Below are 18428 nucleotides of genomic sequence, written 5' to 3'. Positions count from 1 at the left end.
TTATTTCAAATCTTCACTTCTTCAACATGTGGCAAAAGATCTTAAACTTCTTTGTATTTACTGTGAATATGTAATTTCTCCCTAGCAAACTCCCTAAGGGAAAAACATTGTTTCACTGGCAAATATTTGTTTAACAAGATTGCCATTGAAAGTCCTGGTTAAGTGAATCCATCACGCTATATTAAGAGACTACCAAGAGTCTCAACACAGTAGACAGACTCCTAGTCTTGGAGTCAGGCAGGCCTTCATTCAAATTCTGCCTCAGGGGCAGCTAGGTGGCTCAGTGGATTGAGGCCAGGCCTAGAGATGGGAGGTCCTGGGTTCAAATGTGACCTCAGGTCCTTCCTAGCTATGTGGCCCTATGCAAATCACTTGACCTGTTTACCTAGCCATTGCCTCTCCTGTCTTGTAATCAATACTTGTATTGATTCTAAGATAGAAGGTAAAGGGGGCAGCTAGGTGGTTCAGTGAAAAATGAGTCAGCCTGCAGATGGAAGGTCCTGGATACAATTCTGGCCTCAGAAACTTCCTAGCTATATGACCATTATTATTCATAGCTGCGCTCTTTGTGGTGGCAAAAAAAAATTGGAAAATGAGGGGATGCCCTTCATTTGGGGCATGGCTAAACACCTTGTGGTATCTGTTGGTGATGGAATACTATTGTGCTCAAAGGAATAATAAAGTGGAGGAATTCCATGGGAATTGAAACAACCTCCAAGAATTGATGCAGAGTGAAAGGAACAGAACCAGGAGAACACTAATCACAGAGACTGATACACTGTGGTACAATCAAATGTAATGGACTTCTCCATTACTGGCAATGCAGTGATCCTGAACAACCCAGAGGGATATATGAGAAAGAACACTATCTACATTCAGAGAAAAAACTGTGGGCATAGAAACACAGAAGAAAAACAACTGCTTGATTACATGGGTAGAGGGGGGATATGCCTGGGGATGTAGACACCAAATGATCATCCTACTGCAAACACCAACAACATGGAAATAGGTTCTGATCAAGGACACATGTAAAACCCAATGGAATTTTGTGTCAGCTATGGGAAGAGGTGGGGAAGGGGAGGAAAAGAATATGATTCCTGTAACCAAGGAATAATGTTCTAAATTGACTAATTAAATAAAATTTTCAAAATTAAAAAAAAAATTTATGACCCATTCTTATCGCTCTTCTGCCTCAGAACCAATACATAATATTGATTCTAAGATGTAAGGTAACAGTTTTTTTTTTAATGCTGCCTCAGATGTTATGTAATCTCTGGCAAGCCCCTTAATTTCTCTCAGCCTCAATTTCCTCATTTGTACAATCAAGGATCTGAATTTGATGGCCGCCTCTCAATTGCTTCAAGGATTGTTTCCGTTTCTTACTTGTCCTGTATGGACACAAGACAAATAAGAAATGGAAACAATCCTTGACTTCAAGGAATTTTTTTCTATACTATGAAAATATGAAGGATTATTGTGGTTCAGCATGGCTATGGGGCCACAGCAACTCTTGAAGATTGTCCAAGAAAAATCCAAAGGGGTTGAAATCTCTACAGATGAGGGAAATAACCATGAAATTTCAAAATCTTTCACCAGTGAAATAAGGAGAGCTCCCTCCCCCTCTTAACCCCCCAAAGTCTGTGCCCTGAGTTCCCTCCTGCCTTCCTCCCTTCAATCACAATCAGTCCCAAAACACTTTGAAGTGAAAAACTTTTATTATCTGCAGGAGAAATTAAGAGATTGCTTCTAGGAACATTGCTTCTAGGAAAGAGGGTTGGAGGGTGAGGGTGGGAGTAATCTTGATTCCTCAGGAGTGATGATGAAACAAACCTCCTTTCCTTGGACAAGAGATTCCTCTGACTATAGATAGAGAGCCTGGCACATAGTAGGTACTTAATAAATGATTATTGATTAGTTATTTGATAGAATAAAGCATACAATATCAGTCCCCACCAATGTGTTATTTTTTTTTTTTTGCTTAACTACATTTTTAATAGAGAGAATTTTATAGGGAGGATTGGAGAAGGAGAGTCTTTGGAAAGTGAAGGTGGATTTTAAAAAACATCAATAAATATTTTCAAGAAGACTGTAAGCAAGAAAGGAAATATGGTCTCGTGGACAGAGAGGGCTAGCTTTAGAGTTAAAATGACCTAGTTTCAAATCCTGACATGCTTGCCCTCTGCCATGGGCAAATCGGGGCAAATCATGGGCAAATCTCAAACAACTTTAAAAATTTCCAGTGACTTGCTAGTCTGCATTTGTTATATACCCATGAGATTACAGGTCCAGACCAATAAAAGAAGGAATGAAGGGGGGAGAGAAGGAGAGAGGGAGGGGAAGGGAGAGGAAGAGAGATAGGGAGAGACAGAGAGAGACAGAGAGAGAGGAAGTGAGAGGGAGGGAGGGAAGGAGGAAGGGAGGGAGGGAGGAGGGAAGGAGGGAAGGAAGGAAGGAAGGAAGGAAGGAAGGAAGGAAGGAAGGAAGGAAGGAAGGAAGGAAGGAAGGAAGGAAGGAAGGAAGGAAGGAAGGAAGGAAGGAAGGAAGGAAGGAAGGAAGGAAGGAAGGAAGGAAGGAAGGAAGGAAGGAAGACAAGGAAGATTAGAGAGTACCACCCAGAGAAAGACAGGGGTCTACTAGCACTAGATAAAATAGACCTGGAGGATTGTGTTAGTGTTATTATAGATAGGGCGGGGTAGGATGGAAATGGAAGTCCTTTTGAAGAGAGAAAGACTATACTAGGAAGGTTAGCCTCCAGGACAGTGGCCTATTATGCACTTATTTATTATCTTCCAAGAAGAAGTCATTGTAGGCCATACATAGTGTGGTCAGGAATACAGAATATTCCTTGAAGTCAATCTCCTGGTCACTGTTCCGGTCCAGACTTTTCATCAGTTCATCAATGCCACTCTCCTGCATTTTCTAGATGGGAAAGAGAAAAATGGTGGAGAGTTTAGAGATCCCACACATATACTCTCTCTTTCCCTTCCTCCACTCCTTACTCCAGGCTCCATGTTTACTCCTCTCCCAGCAAACAAGTGTTCATTGTTCAGGGAAAGCAAAGTCAACCCAAGTTAGAAAAACTAGTCTACTACCCTTAATATATAATAATAATATATCTAATAATATATAATCTATACAATAATATAAAGTATATTTTTTCTTAAATGAAATATATTTTACCACTGAACAGAAAGGATCTGTTCTATAGGCCTAACTCTAGAAGGGAAGTAGCTTCTAGAAGAGACTATCTAATCTAATTCCCTCAGTTAACAAATGAGGAAACTAAGGCCTAGAGAATTTGAGAGACTTACTCGAGTTTACTCAGGAAGTAAGTGGCAGTCAGATTTTTGAATTCAAGTACTCTGACTCTAAGCTTAAAACTCTTTGTACTACATCAGAAGAATGCATTAAACCACACACAACTATGGGCCTCTGTTTTCATTTTTTTAATGAGAGTATCTAAATGCTTATACTATCCAACCTAGGTGAGTTTGAAAGGTCTTGGAATAACACAGTGGAGCTCAGAAAAGGTCTATGCCTAGGCTACCCTCTGTCAAAAGAAGGGAGCTAAGAACAACTAGGTGGCTCAGTGGATTGAGAGCCAGGCCTAGAGATGGAAGGTCCTGGGTTCAAATTTGACCTCAAACACTTCCTAGCTGTGTGACCCTGGACAAGTCACTTAAACTCCATTTCCTAGCCCTTACCACTCTTCTGCCTTGAAACCAATACATTGTATTGATTCTAAGAAGGAAGGTAAGGGTTATTTTTTTAAATGAGGAATGAACCCTCTTATCTGCCATCCACCTATCCGGTACCCCTAGGCCATAGAAAAGGCAAGGGCCCAGCCAGGAACCCCTAGGGACTGTGAGAAAAGAAAACACATAAATCTTGAGAATATAGATCTAGGGCTGGAAACCTCAGAGGCCAACTCCCTCATTTTCTGAAGAATGGCCCCTTCTAAGAAGGAGAAAAGACATTATTATGGACCAAGAAGGAAAAGGAGTTATATAAGAGGACCTCAAAGCAGAATTTTCAAAGGGGTGTAGCAAGAAGGCTCAGAGTCTTTCAGGCTACATTATTATTGCTGCCAAAACACACACACACACACACACACACACACACACACACTGAATCAGATTCCTCCAGGGATCCATTCCTTGTTCTGATGTGTTCCCAGTTTCTATTGTAGGGAGAGAGAGGAAAGAAGGGAGGAAGAGAGTAAGGAAGGGAGGAAGAGAGGAAAGAAGGAAGGAAGGAAGGAAGGAAGGAAGGAAGGAAGGAAGGAAGGAAGGAAGGAAGGAAGGAAGGAAGGAAGGAAGGAAGGAAGGAAGGAAGGAAGGAAGGAAGGAAGGAAGGAAGGAAGGAAGGAAGGAAGGAAGGAAGGAAGGAAGGAAGGAAGGAAGGAAGGAAGGAAAACAAAGAAAGGGAGGGAGGAAGAAAGGGAGGGAGGGAGGAAGGAAGGGAGGAAGGAAGGAAGGGAGGAAGGAAGGAAGGGAGGAAAGAAAAAGAAAGAAGAATAGGGCAGGGAAGATTAGAATGAACCACCCAAGGAAAGGCAAAGGTCTACCAGCTCTGGGTAAAATAGACCTGGAGAATTGGTTAGTCCCATTACTGATGTAGTCCCATGATTCCCTATTGAGTTTCATTAAATTCAGCCTTACTTCAAGGCCTCTCTTAAACTAACTCTTCCTCTCCACCTGTGTGTGTTCTTCCCCCTTATCTCCCATGACCCTCAAACTTGTTAAATCTGTCCTCATGATCCTCACTTCCCTCTCTCTAAGCCTAGATTTTACATAGGCCACTAGCCCCTGCACTGTCTATCTTTTCTCCTTTCCAATACTACATCACACTGTTCTCCATGAAACCTTCCCTAACCAGCCTGAGCCACTCAGTCTTTTCCCCTAAATTCTTTCCTCCTCATCCTAGCAGTGGTTTATTTGTCTTTTTCTTTCTGCATCTGTCTCTCTCTGAGGCCTATAGTTGTATCCCCTGTGTCCCCTAAAAGACAGGATTCTCAGAAGATAACAACAATGTCTCCCCATCAAAATAGGAGCTCCCTGAAGATAGGATTATATCTCTCTCATCAAACAGAGAAGTTCCTGAATTCAGGGACTATCCACAACCTTCCTGCACCTTACAGCTATTAGACTGGGAATCCCTTAAAAGCAGAGACTGAGTCTCTATCCATCAAACTGGGGAAAGGGATGGGGGGGGGGTTGTCCCTCAAGGTCAGGTCTGTATCTCCTCTTCCCCTCTTCCACTGAATGCTTCCCCTCTTGGTATTCAGAATAGAGTTATCTCCATAGAGGATGATCAGTCTTGAATCTGTTTGGAGTAAATGTTGGAGGATAGATCACCTGAGTAATGAATGGTAGGAGAATAATAATAGCTTACATCTCTTAAGTATTATTACCCTGTCTCCTCACTTTAGCTCATTTGAGATAAGGGAACACTCACCTCCCCCAGGCAGAGCTCCTTCTTGATCAGCTCCTTCAATTCTTTTCTGCTTAAGGTCAATTTGCTGCCCTCCTTCCCTGAATATTTGTGAAATGTGGTGACCATGGTTGTCAGGGCCTTCTCAAGAGGAGTCTCCATTCCAACAAGACTTTCAGACCTAGAGAACAGAGAAGAGGAAGAAAGAAAAAAAAGTTCTTTTAAGGGAATTAAAGCTAAACTCAGGAGGAAACTTCCTACAGATATATGCACAGAGAGAGAGAGAGAGAGAGAGAGAGAGAGAGAGAGAGAGAGAGAGAGAGAGAGAGCCAGCGCCAGCTTCTACAGAAGTGAAAAACTAGAACTGATTGACAAAGGAATTTAGAGTCTCCTACCTAAATATGTTCAAGATGGGGAAAAACCCTGAGGATTGTCCCAAATAGGGAAGAAGGGAAGGACAACTTGACCTCCCAAAGGAGATATAAAGAGGAGAATGGGGGTATGACCATTTCCTCCTCGTCCCTTCCAATGCAAGGAGTGAGTTACTTCAGAGTCAGCTCTCATCTCTGCCCAGATCTCTGATTCTTCAACCAAGATATTTACTAAGAGTGGATATGGGGGACAGGGTAAGGAGGAAGTCCTAAAAATACTGAAACATGAGCACAGAGCCAGCAGAAATGAAGAAATAGGGCACTAGGGAGGAAGTGGGGGAAGAGTTGATCAGTTGTTACAGGTTGATCTCCAGTCTCCAAGACACAGAAAACTAGAGAATGGGCTGGTCAAGAGAGAGATGAGAGATGAGAAGAAGGAAGAGAAATGGCAGGAGAGGAGAGAGATATCTATCTTTCATTCATTTATTCATTTAACCATTCAATATACATAAAACCCTACTAAGTACAGAGGCAGTTAGTTTATCATGGTAGATAGAGAAGAAGCAAGCCTTAGAGTAAGGAAGATCTGGGTTCAAGAGATACCTCTAACACATACAACCCCTGTCTAAGTCACTTCTTTTCTTAGTACTTCCTTGCACAAAGTTGTCAACCTCAGTCTCTTCCAAAATCTTCAAAGTCTAGTAGCCAGACAAAAGTCAAGATCTTACTTAAATCCAATTTATGCACAAGTCAGAAGATGTCATCAGTAATGTTACTTTGGTTCTCACTAAGTACCAAAGGACACCAACCAACCAACTTCCTTGGTGCCTAACTTGGGACTTCTTAACCTGGGGCCCATGAACTTATTTTTCAAAATTATGTTGATATCTCTAATTCAATGTAACTGGTCCCCTTTGCAATTGCATGTGATTGTTTTGGGGTTTTTTTTGCATTTAAAGACATTATTCTAAGAAAGGGGCCCCAGGCTTCAACAAACAGCTGCCAAAGGGGTCCAAGACACATAAAAAGCTTAAAGAATCTCTGCTCTAAGTCTATAATTAGCAAAGAAGTTGTCGATCTTGAAGAAAGTTGTTCTTAGTACAGATGAAATCGCAGGTCCAGACCAAAAAACAAACAAGCAAAAAATATGCAGAGCTCTGTGCTATGCTGATGCTGGGGGAGATAACAAAGGCTATGAAGGATGAAGGGAAATAAAACAATCATTTATCTTCTCCCCCTCCTAGCAGGAGCCTATGACCCAAACAGATAACTAGGTTGTGCAGAAGTATATATTAAGACATATCAAAGAGTTGCAAAACAAAGTACTAAGTGAGGTATTGGGGGTGGGACAATTTCCAAGAGGGTATATGGCCTCTCCAGGAGAAGCCTGAAGGTGGAGGTCCCTGATTCCGTCATCTTGAGCCAAGGGAGAAGTGAAACAAACCCCAGGGGGAGAAGAAAGCAGGAGATGTCTAGTTGCCATAGCACAGGCTTGAAAATCACTTCCCCTCCAGGGAGCTTAGGGTGGCAACCATACAGGAACTGAGGTGATTCCCCAAAGAAGCTGACTCAGTGAGCTAGAATAAGATAGAATAATCTCTTTGGGGTTACAGAGGGAGAGTTCCCCCCCCCATGCTGCCACTCCCAAACAGACCTCACCCATTTCCAATTCATACCTACTTGGCTCCTTCCTCTTATTTTTTTCACCACCATCACCCCCAACCCTGCCCTTTTCTCCTAACCCTCACTCAGTCTGTCTTGGCCCAGATCTGTTACCAATTAGTTGTGTGTTCTTAGTCACCAAAATATTTCACTTCTCTGGGCTTCATCGTCTTTTTAAAACTGGGAGCAATGGATCACCTCCAATTTGAAGATGGGGCTCAGAAAAATAGAAGTCACTCACCTACTAATTATCAGAGCCTCCAGTGAATCTCCAACTCTTGACCCCAAATCTAAACTCTTGGACAAAGCAAGGTTTACTGCCCTTCAGCCTCCCATCCAGGTGACACTAATTCCTTCCTCTCCTAGAGAAAATTCTTGCCCTCCATATAACCACCCAAGCCAAGTTAGAGACATCAAGTGGAGACTCACCTAATTAGGCAAAAGGGAGCAGTGAATCTGAGGAGCTGAAAAGAAATAGAACCCCACTTACTCTCTAGCTTTATTACCTCTCTCGAGGCTCCAGGGAGCCTGAGATGGGAAAGGACCAATGAGAAGGAGAAGGAGACATGGAAAGGCTCAAACCTATGCCTCCAGAGAGGAGGAACGGAGGACCCCATGGTTTCTTCTTTGTTTACAAGATGGGTAGAAAGAGAAGGAAACTAGGCTCCGATTGGCATATGCCCTATTGGGTATTAAACAGCTTCTCTCCTGAGTTTAGTCACTATGAATCACAGAAGAAACATTGTGGTACATTGGGGTAAAGGGTTTCACCTGATGTCAAGTATAGACCCTAGTTGGAATCCAGTATTTATAAATATATAAATATCAGTATTTATTAGCTGTGTGGCCTTAGAGGTCTGTATTTAAGATCCTATGATCGTGGGGCTTCTCCATACCTCAGTTTCCTGATCTGCAAGGTGAAGATATTAATATATTTGCACTATTTACTTCACAGGTTTGTCTCAGAATCATAGGATCATATATTTTAGAGTAGAAAGAAACCTTAGAGGCCACCTCAATATTACAGATAAGGAAATTGAGGTCCACACAGGTAAAATGACTTGCCCACAGTCACACAAATAGCAAATGAAAGTCTTCTGACTCCAAATCTAGTTTTCTGGAAATCTTAAAACACAATAGAAATTTGCTATTATCTCTATATCTCCTAAGGACACATAGAACTTAGAGTGAGGTAGGGGGCAGAATTGGGTCAAAGATGACTGATATAGCTGGATTGGCATGCTGGAAGCTAACCAGAGAGCTGAAGTTTTCCAAAAAATGTTTTTTGGTCTTTGGTTTATACTTTTTTGGAGGATGTGGGGGGTGGTTTGGTTTTTTCCCAATGATTCCAATGAAAGAAATGTCAAATAGGGGGTCTAAGTGTCAGAGATGGGAAAGGCTAGAGGTAAATGTAAAGGATGGAACCTGGTGGTTACTAATAAGGGTTTGAATGCCAGGATAGGAGCCTACAGACCAAAAAAGATTTCAGAATAGTCTATCCTCCATAAAATTGGGTAGGATCTCTGGAACAGAATGAAAAGATTTGGAGTGCAATAAAATTAGAGGAAGGAAGAAAAAAATTTGTTACGGATCAGATAGAAGGGGCATGAAAGGCATCATTCAAGATTGCTCCTTTCTCACCAGTCTTCTTCCCCTGCCCTTGGCTCTTCACTCCCAGGGGTCAGGCACCAGGATCAGAGAGGGAGACCAGGGATTGGTTGCTTAGTGATAAGAGTTTCTGAAGCACAGTTTAAAAACAGAATGATGCAGGAGGGAGGACTGGTGAGACTAGGGAAGGACTGGCCAGGAGCAACAGCATCCCTGGTGGAAGAGTGAAGGGAGGGGTGGAGGAAACTAGATCCTTAAATAAGACTACAGGATCATAATAAGTCTTTATTGTTAAGTCCTAAATAGTGAGGGAGGACCCTAGAAAGACATTTTAGGGTCACCTACACTTTAGGTGGGATAAAGGGGGAAAATTATGGAAAGAAAAAGGGAGAAATATCTGAAAGGGTCCCTATACTTCAGGGCAGATAATCCTTAACCCAGGACCAGAAAATGAGATTAAGACCTCATCTTTTAACATCCCCTTAGTCCCCATGTGGATAGAGTTCTGGTCCTGAAATCAGGAAGACCTCAATTCAAATCTGGCCTCAGACACTTATTTGTGTGACTCTGGACAAGTCAATGAACCCTGTTTGCCTCAATTTCCTCATCTGTAAAGTGCGCTGGAGAAGGAAATGACAAACCACTCTAGTATCTCTGATAAATAAAACCCAAATGGGGTCCCAAAGTGTCAGACACAACTGAACAACAATAGATTCCCATATGATGTCAATTGGGCCCCAGTATTTCCTTATTTCTTTTTTGTTTGCTTTTGTGTGAGGGTTTTGTTTTGTTAAGGGTTTTATTCGTTGTGTTTCCTTCTTTCAAACTCTAATCCCTCCCACAGGAATTAATGACCATTTGAATTTTACTCTATAACCATATTATAATTACTCCACAGCTCTTTCTCCATCTCAGCTGAATCTAAACTCAAAACTCTCAGTTTCTTTCCCCTTTCACATTTCTGAGCTTCAGATTCCTCATCTGTACAATGGGGAGGTTGGACTAGAAGATCTTTAAATTCCCTCCCAGCACTAGTTCCTAGGATCCTGTGAGACTCTTCTCTAACCCATTCCTTTGAAAGTTCTCCTCTGACCTCTTCTATCCTCTTCTGGCCTCTTGGCTGACCTCTTTCTCATCTGGCACACAGTTCCAGGATCAATTGCCAGCACATAAATCTCATCCCAAGACAATTTTCGGAAATGCCTTTCTACCCCCCCCCCTTTTTCTGGTATCACGTGGGACAGCCCTGGGCTCTCTTTGCTCTTGCTTTAGACAGAAAGGGGTTAAGCATTTCTATGATTCAGAGCAAATGTTGGAGAGGGAGTAGAGGAAGGGGTGAGACCAGTGATCTAGATCAGGAACTAACTAGATGGCAGTTTTTTAATTCTATCCCTCCTTTTCTTTTCCAAATGAAGGCTCAAAGGCATACCAGGAAATCATTTCTCTCTTATCTTCAGCACATTATCCCCTAGCCCCCCACCAGGATTTAAGCTGCCCTTTCTCTTGGTCCCTAACCAGAACCCCCAGGGCTCCTCCACAGCATACCACACCTAGAGTCAAGAACAGATGTGATCTTCAGGACCACTTTGAGGTAGGAGAGGGTTGGGGAAGATCATATTTCTCACCATCTCTGAGAGGGGGGAGGGAAAGGATGGAAGGAGACAATTTGGATCTTATAATTTTGGGAAACGTGTTGAAAATTGTTATTACATATAATTGGGAAAATAAAATATCTTTGAATAAAAAAAGAAGAGAGTTGGGGAATGAAGAGAGAGAGGAGTGGCAGCAACACAGAAGAGATAAGTTGAATTGAAATCTCCTCACTCCACACTTCTAATTTATTCTGGTTCTTTGGGCCGGTGGTTTTCAGTTTTTCACAGCCCACAGACCCACACACATATCCTCTTCCTCCTCCTCCTTTCCTCTACATTCTCAAGGTTTTCCACTTCTTATTGTTCATTCATGCTGCCCAAAAGTTCTTAGGGTTGTTATGGAAAGAGCACTGAGCCAGGAATGAGATGGAAAGAGTATTGATCCAGGAATGAGAAGCTAGTTCTTGTTGCCATAATGGAGATTTTGAACCAAATGATCTCTGAAGGTCCTTCCTATATCTGGTACCCTATGAATCTGCAAACCTCTTTGAGCCCCAATCTTCAACTGTAAACTGGACGAGATCTGTAAGTTCTCTCCCAGCTTTAACCCTCCGTCAATCTATCTCACAGGTGCCAATAAACAGGGGCACGTGTTCCCCCAGATCCTTCCTCTTCCTCCTCCTCATTCTCCTCCTCAAATCTCTCCTCCCCGTACCCCAACCCTGGCAACTCACATCATCCTCCACCCAATTGTTTAAAACCCTTAAAATCAAGTGTCTCCACAAGTCTCTCCTCCAGTCTCTTTATTGGAGAGTCATGCCACCCAATCCACCCAAAATCCACCAAAAGACTTCTCAAACAGCAGTCAGCATTCATGCAGGAAATCTTTATTTGCTTTACTCAGTGACCCAGGTGATTGATCTTCAGCATCACCATGGAGATAAAGTGAAATGTGCCCCCACCTTAGGCTCCAGGAAGATACTTCCATGGCCCTAGGTTCCCACCCTCACCCCAGTTGCCTCCCTCTCCCTCCCCCCCAAGCTTCCTTGTTTTCCCTCTTCCATTTCCCACCATCACCACCTCTCCCCTTTATTTCTTCCGGGGTAGTTTGTCGGGGTAGCCTTGGAAGAAATCATTGCACATCATGGCAATGCAGGACAGGAAGACAGCATACTCCTGGAAGTCAACTTCACTATCCCTGTTGTTGTCCAGGTTGCTCATTAGCTTCTGAAAGGCAGCCTCATCTGTATTTTTCTGGAAAAGGAGAGAAGTGATAGGACAGTTCCCCAAAAGAAGCCCACCACCTCATCAGAGGAGTTAGATCTAAAGCAGGAAGGGACTTCAAAAGCTATCTGGGTCAACACCCTTATTTTACAGTTAAAGGAAAAAAAGGGAAGAGAACAAGTGTTTATTAAATGCTTATTATGTGCCTGGAGCTTTACAACTAATACATCATTTTATCCTTGCAACAACCTTGGGAGACAGATGCTATTATGATCCCTTTTTATAGTTGGGGAAACTGAGGCAGCGGTTAAGTGACTTGCCCAGGGTTACACTTCTTATTGTTAGGAAGTTAAGTTAGAAAGTATATGAAGATAGATTTGAACTCAGGTATTCCTGACTCCAGGCTCGGTTTATGTTTAGGGACATAAAGTTAAATACATAGAATGACCAAGAAAACCAACTATACTTAAATAATTATCCAAAAAAAAAATTTTTAATGAGCCCAACAAACCCAAATCAAGAACCCTTTCTTTATAATAAAGATACTAAGGGCAGCTCTCTCAGGGGAGAGAGAAACAGGTTTGGAAATTGGAGATCTTGGGTTCAAATCCAACCTCAGATACTTCCTAGCTGTGTGGCTCTGGGCAAATCATTTATCTCCAGTAGCCCTGTTCTTACCACCCTTCTCTTGGAACCCATATTTAGGATCAGTTCTAAGACAGAAGGTAAGGATTTCAGTAAGATAAATCATAAATCAAGATGCTAGATAAGGATATATGATTGCTAAACATTGTGAATGGTAAGAAAGCTGGGGGAGGGGGTGCAGTAGCAACAGCAGCTTTGTGGATTCCACCCCACCACAAACCCTACTCACCCCCAAGAAGCCAGGGAGCTCCCGGGTCACCAACTCCTTCAGCTCTCTATTGTTGAGCTTGAACTTGTCCCCCTCCTTCCCAGAGTACTTGTGGAATGTGGCCACCATTACCTCCAAACACTTTTCCAGAGGACTTGCCATGATGCTCTCGTAGGCAGTACCTAGGAAGGGAGAGAATGAAGGCACTGTTAGTTTGGGGTGGGGCAGATAAGGAACGTCTTGGAATGCTTCAAGAATATATGATGTCATCCATGTGGGAACTTCCTCCATGATGAGATAATTCAGTTCCATAAGCATTAATGATTTCTATAGAAACAAAACTGAAATCAGCATTTTTTCTAGCCCTAAATCGGGTTCTCAAACACTAGAATGGGACCAGCAGCCAGAAAGGTACCCTCAAATCAGCACCTAAGGCAAATTCATTCTGAGGAATAGAGAGAGGGAAAGGAAGTCTAGAAGAAAACCCATATTAGTCACTTTTCCATATTCATTAAATTATTCTTCTTATTGAGGTTCTACACAGTCATTTGCATTCATCTGAAGGCAGCTCCTGGGGTTGCCCCACCCTAGATATGGTTCCCTGTATATAAGACCTATTCCTTAATTGTCTTAAGGAGCTGCTCTGGCTCCCCAAAAAGGATTATTAACTGGCAGCCATTCTTCTAGATGTGAGCCTCTCAGAACTTAACTGGCTTAGGAAATAATACGATGTAGTGGATTTAGAGTTAGAATATCTGGATTTGAATTCTAGTTTATTACCCAGGTGACCACAAACAAGTTTACTTCATTTCTCTGGACATATAGATAATATTCATCTATCTAGTCCAGAGGTTCCCTTTCTGCAGGTTTTGAGTAATTGCAAGGACTCAGGATATATAATAGATAAGCAAAATTAAAATCTCATACAGCTTACTATTTTTCAAATATAGTAGATGCTGTTGTGGCACAATAATTCAAAAGAATTATTGAATTTGTTGTTATTCTCTGAATCAGCTTATACTAGTTATGACTCATTATTACTATCATGTGTGAGATAGAGGAAGGGGGGGACCTAGAAATATTTTGGCATTAAAAAGAAGTCCACCTACTCCACAAGGTTGGGAACCACTAATCGAGTCTGAAATTCTCACTTTATAGATACAAAACTGGCACAAACATATGTCTCTTTATCCTCTGAATCCTTCACCTTGGAAATGCCAGTATTCCAGCTCCTGCCCTCAAAACTGAACAATTCCGAACTCCTCCCTAGAAAAGCAGCTTCTGGACTCCTCTCAGAGAAAAGAGTGAATGGCGCAGGATTCACCCTACCCTGCGGGCACACATCCCAGTAGCCTATTTCTAGGTTACCTGTCAGCCCTGACAGTTTTTGAAACTAAAAAATAGGCAGATAGGACAGAGAAACTAATAACTGCCCAGCAGGGCAAGCTATAAAAAGAAGAGTCCATCTGAGATGGTCACACAGTCCTTAGATGTGGGGCTATAGTAATTCATACTATGATCAGTAACCCTCATCCCCATGCCTAAGGGAGCACAAAAAAAAGCTGAAAACTCTACCTCGCCTCAGTTTCCCCACAAAGGAGGCTGCCAATCAAGAGGGTTTCCCTGAACCTCCTCTGTGGGGTTCTTTGGGTTCCCCAAAAGCAGAGTAGGACCTAGGTCTTCCTGAACCTTCTTGCTGCCCCCCAGGCACATTGTGCCACCTCAAGGGCTCTTGGAAAATATCTAAAACTGCTTCCATTTGAGGTTTAGAACACATCCCAGATCATTTTCTAAAGCAGTCCTCCATCCCCACCTCCCTTCAGAGATCATCGCCCTGAGGTTGCCTCTCTAGTGTTTCTCCCTCCCCTGGTCACCCTAGGAAGTTGTTTCTGCCATGCTTGCCCCACCCTAGCCTCCTCTTAGTGCCCAGGGCCATAACAACAACAGCCCAGCAATGGCAAACTCTAGCTCGCTTTTTCCACACTCACTCACTTGTTCCCCAAAGCTCAGCCCTCCCCAGCCCATTCTTCTGCTCTGCCCACAGGAGTGGGCGGTTGCTTCTGGAGACTGGCCCGGGGACTGACAATGGAAAAAACCAGCCAGCAAAGGGGAGGATTAGTAAGGAAGGAGAGCAGGGGCGGGAGAGAGTAGTCAAAGAGGGTTGGTGCTATCGCTCTGGCTGGGAGAGAGATCAGAAGTGGGGAAGATGTGGGCAGCAGAGCAGCCCAACTCACAGGCGCCATCCTGCTCCATATAGATATGATACATGTACTTTAAACGTGACTAAATGCCACAGACGCACTCCAGATGCAGAAATATAATATGCAACATGCACAAGGCTTCCCAGCCTTATAGTCTTGCAATCTCTCCCTGCTAGGATGCTCTTCCACCCCACCTTGGCATCTCTCTACAACCTGCTCGACCACCTGCCCATCAAGCCAGTCCCTCCTCTGAGCCTCCGTAGGATATCTCACATCTGGATCTGCTTTCCACATCTGGCCTCAACTCAGCTTCCCCTTCTACTAGGCCCCACAGTCCTGTCACCCACATCCCCTCCAAGTCAACCACAACTTACCAAGCCAACCAGAGGAAATGCAGAGATGGGAGACAGACAGACAGAGAGAGAGGGACACAGTGGGGAGGGCTGAGCCATGGCCTATTTATACCCCCAGCCAAACCCTGCCTGTGGCAAGGGGCGGAGGGGAGCTGGGACACCCCCTCCCTGATGCTGGGTCAGAGAAGACCAATAGCAAGGCCTCTTCCACCCCCTGGCTCACGTTGCCTGGTGGGTGAGCAGAGTTTATACAGGATGAGGCACTCATGGGAGATAGTTTTCAGTGACTACTCTCCCCATCAGAAGGAGGAAGTAGATCCAAACAGGACTTCAGGCCCCAATCTCAAAGACTGGGCAGGGCACGAAACCCACCTTGTAGGAGGGGTTATAATAACAGGGGCTCTGCAGACTTTGTTAAGTTGTAGAAGAAAGGGGAGGGGGGTGGTGTGAGGATGGAAAATTCCTACAAGGCTATGAATCATCTAGAGAAGAAGGAAGAGAGACCCAGAGCACAAGACTGATTTGGGGTGAGAGAGGGGGGCCCTGCTTCATGGGGAGCAAGGCTGTGCTGAGGGTGTGCCTGTCAGCCATAATCCAAATGGATGTGTGAAGGCTAACTGCAGAGAAGACTTGGAGAATGCTTGGGAAGTACCCCACGGAAAGAAAAATATCTCTAAATGCTCTTATCCCCTGGAGTTTGTGGCTGAGTGCCTGGGATGAGCCAGGAAGGGAAACACATGCATGTGGGGGGGGGGGGGAGAGGGATGGGATTAATCATTAGGGACCAGGAGGGGGGCAAGATCCTGTGAGTGTCTGGAATGAGACTAAAGAGGGAGGGAGGGAGGGAAGGATTTATAAGTGCCCAGAATGAGACCAAGAGAGAGTGGGGAGGAGAGTGCCTGGGTCAACACTAAGTGATGGGGATTGAAAGAAAGAGAACATAGAATACCGAAAGAGAGGGACACCTGAATACGTGGGATATGGGATACTTGGAAGCTGAGGACGGCAACTTGAGGTTACATATCAGGAGATGGAAGTAGGGATAAAGTATCTTCAAAGTTATTGAACTGGGGCCCCCAGGATGCTATTCTTTGACTGGTGTAAAGATGATATTAGAAAATAAGTATTGTTTTATTAGTTTAAGCTAAGAAGTAAAGTGGCTGCTTGAGAAAAGAACTGGAGTTTGAAGTAGAACTGAAAGAGCATGTTAATTTCAGATGTGCCGATATAACCTTTTTACTATGTCAATTACTCTCTCTGGGAGTTGGCAGAGACACACTCTCAGAGACTCTCTCTAAGAGCTGAAGGAGGTAGCATCTTTGCCTCTCTGTCTGAGGGAAAGATCTGTAGGAACTCAGTGTTTTCCTTTCCCAACTTGGGAAACGCTATTGAATATCAATTGTGGTTTTTATAAATTGTTTAACTCTGAGAAGACCAAAGAAAAACCTGGTCTTTGGTTTGGTCTTAACAGACTCAGAGTCCTAACTGGATTCTTGTTGAGACTCAACCAGCTAGCCTTTGCTTTTTTATAATTTGAAGGCAAAGTTAAGATTTATAAGGATATTAGAGGTTATTTTTATTTAGATAGTATAAATTTGGGTTAATCAGATCAGGGAGGATTAGCATAGCCTGTGAAACACAGGAGAAGCAGTTCCTTGCAGAACCTGGGAGTTTTTTCAGGTGGATTTAGAATCCCTTAGAATTAGAAATCCTTTATCCTTATATATGTCAATAAATACTTTATTTTATAACAAGGGTTTCTTTAGCATCCTTGCGCCTGACCCTGAAGGGAAGTTCACATTTGAGCTTCATCACTGAGTATACTTTTGATTACCTCTATCAAAAATATCCAAACAGTTTGAACCTGATTGGTGAGTTAAACAGTTTTGAACCTATGTTGGAACAGTTTTTCCATCTAAATATTTTATGTAGCTCATCACAATTTGTTTTTTGGTGAGCCAGGTAGTAGAGCAGGTGTGAAGAATGAGTCCCCAAGGAGCAGAACCTTGTACCCCCTAGTTTAGCCACACCGCTACTTGTCAGGAAGAGCCTTTGGGTTGCACTTTTGCTCATGTGTGTGCAGCTGGGCCTGCCATGACCAGCCTGTTTCCTCTCCAGCATGGGAGGATATCCCAGGAAGGAAGAGGAAAGCAGATAGGCCATCAACCTTAATCCTATTAATGTCATCATTTCAGCTCCATAGGCTCCCCACAGCCCCAGGCTAGGAACTGGCACAGCCTGCCCTCCACCCTATTACTGCACATAGTCATAGAAATCCTGGAACCCAGGAGTCCTCCTGAACCAAGTTTGAAAAGTGCCTCAGTCCCTCACAGCCTCCCTTGCCAGCCCATCATCACTACCTCTCTCTCAAAGACCCCAGGGGTTGTTAACCATAGATCCTTTTGGTAGTCTAGTGAAGCCTGTCTTCAAAATAATGTTTTTTCAATGATTGAAAGAAATGCTAAATTTCAGTTAGAGGTTAGTGAAAGTATGTAATATTTTTTTCATCTACCAAATCCATTCATCCCCTTAAAATCTGATCCCTGCACTAAATGCCCATAAGATCTACACTTTATTCAGTGGCTTCTACCTTCCTTGGCCTCATTCTCAAATCAAACCACAAGTTTTCTTGCTGTAGTTTCAAAACCCCTTCCTCTTAGGCCTGATCTTTCTTCCCCTAGATAGTGGAACTAAATGAGAACATAAAAGTTTCTCTCCATCTAGTAATATTAACAAGTTCTTCAAATCATCCCTTAGTTTTCTCTTCACAGGCTTCAGGGGACCCCAGTTTCTTAGAAAGACAGTTGAGATATTAGAAGAACTGGGGCTCAATAACAAAAGACCAGCCCCAGCCCTACTCCCTATTCCCTTGAAGAATAACCAAACCACAGAAAAACTTGGAACGACTTACATGAACTGATGCAAATAAAGTAAGCAGAACCAAGAGAACACTGTACACAGTAAAAGCAATACTGTACACTGATCAAATGTAAATGACTTAGCTATACAAAGATGCAAGGCATTTCTGAAGGACTTATAATGAAAAATGCCATCCATCTTCAGAGAAAGAACTGATAGAATCAGAATGCAAATCGAAGTATACTTTTTCTAACTTTTCTTTTCTTTTCTTT

General features: G+C 43.1%; 2 protein-coding genes across 3 annotated transcripts; both read right to left on the bottom strand.

Annotated features, from left to right (window-relative positions):
- Nucleotides 1-1705: 1705 nt before the first annotated feature.
- On the bottom strand, nt 1706-5954 carry S100A5 (S100 calcium binding protein A5). 2 transcript variants are annotated; one of them, XM_056814823.1, is made up of 3 exons: nt 5829-5954; nt 5458-5614; nt 1706-2919 (listed from the first exon to the last, which is right to left on the bottom strand). In XM_056814823.1, exons 2-3 carry the CDS (start codon nt 5593-5595, stop codon nt 2776-2778), a joined length of 282 nt encoding a protein of 93 aa, XP_056670801.1. In that variant the 5' UTR covers nt 5596-5614; nt 5829-5954; the 3' UTR covers nt 1706-2775. The 2 variants fall into 2 exon arrangements, with proteins under 2 accessions (XP_056670801.1, XP_056670800.1); XM_056814822.1 differs by lacking the exon at nt 5829-5954 and having other exon boundaries at nt 5458-5732.
- Nucleotides 5955-11537: 5583 nt separating this feature from the next.
- On the bottom strand, nt 11538-15474 carry LOC100014492 (protein S100-A4). Its single transcript, XM_001364870.3, has 3 exons — nt 15319-15474; nt 12765-12925; nt 11538-11920 (listed from the first exon to the last, which is right to left on the bottom strand). The coding sequence occupies exons 2-3, from the start codon at nt 12903-12905 to the stop codon at nt 11756-11758; spliced, it is 306 nt and encodes a 101-aa protein (XP_001364907.1). The 5' UTR covers nt 12906-12925; nt 15319-15474; the 3' UTR covers nt 11538-11755.
- Nucleotides 15475-18428: the final 2954 nt, after the last annotated feature.

The sequence above is a fragment of the Monodelphis domestica genome, chromosome 2, assembly GCF_027887165.1.
Source record: "Monodelphis domestica isolate mMonDom1 chromosome 2, mMonDom1.pri, whole genome shotgun sequence".
NCBI classification, from domain to species: domain Eukaryota; kingdom Metazoa; phylum Chordata; class Mammalia; order Didelphimorphia; family Didelphidae; genus Monodelphis; species Monodelphis domestica.
This window is presented reverse-complemented; position numbering and strand designations above follow the sequence as displayed.

What these genes read in the sequence shown, in the direction of transcription:
- S100A5 (XM_056814823.1), bottom strand. Translation starts at nt 5,595, where the DNA reads ATGGAGACTCCTCTTGAGAAGGCCCTGACAACCATGGTCACCACATTT. An exon ending in AGGAGCTCTGCCTGGGGGAG is followed by an intron (nt 2,920 to 5,457) that starts GTGAGTGTTCCC and finishes TTTCCCATCTAG; the next exon opens with AAAATGCAGGAGAGTGGCAT.
- LOC100014492 (XM_001364870.3), bottom strand. Translation starts at nt 12,905, where the DNA reads ATGGCAAGTCCTCTGGAAAAGTGTTTGGAGGTAATGGTGGCCACATTC. An exon ending in AGCTCCCTGGCTTCTTGGGG is followed by an intron (nt 11,921 to 12,764) that starts GTGAGTAGGGTT and finishes CTCCTTTTCCAG; the next exon opens with AAAAATACAGATGAGGCTGC.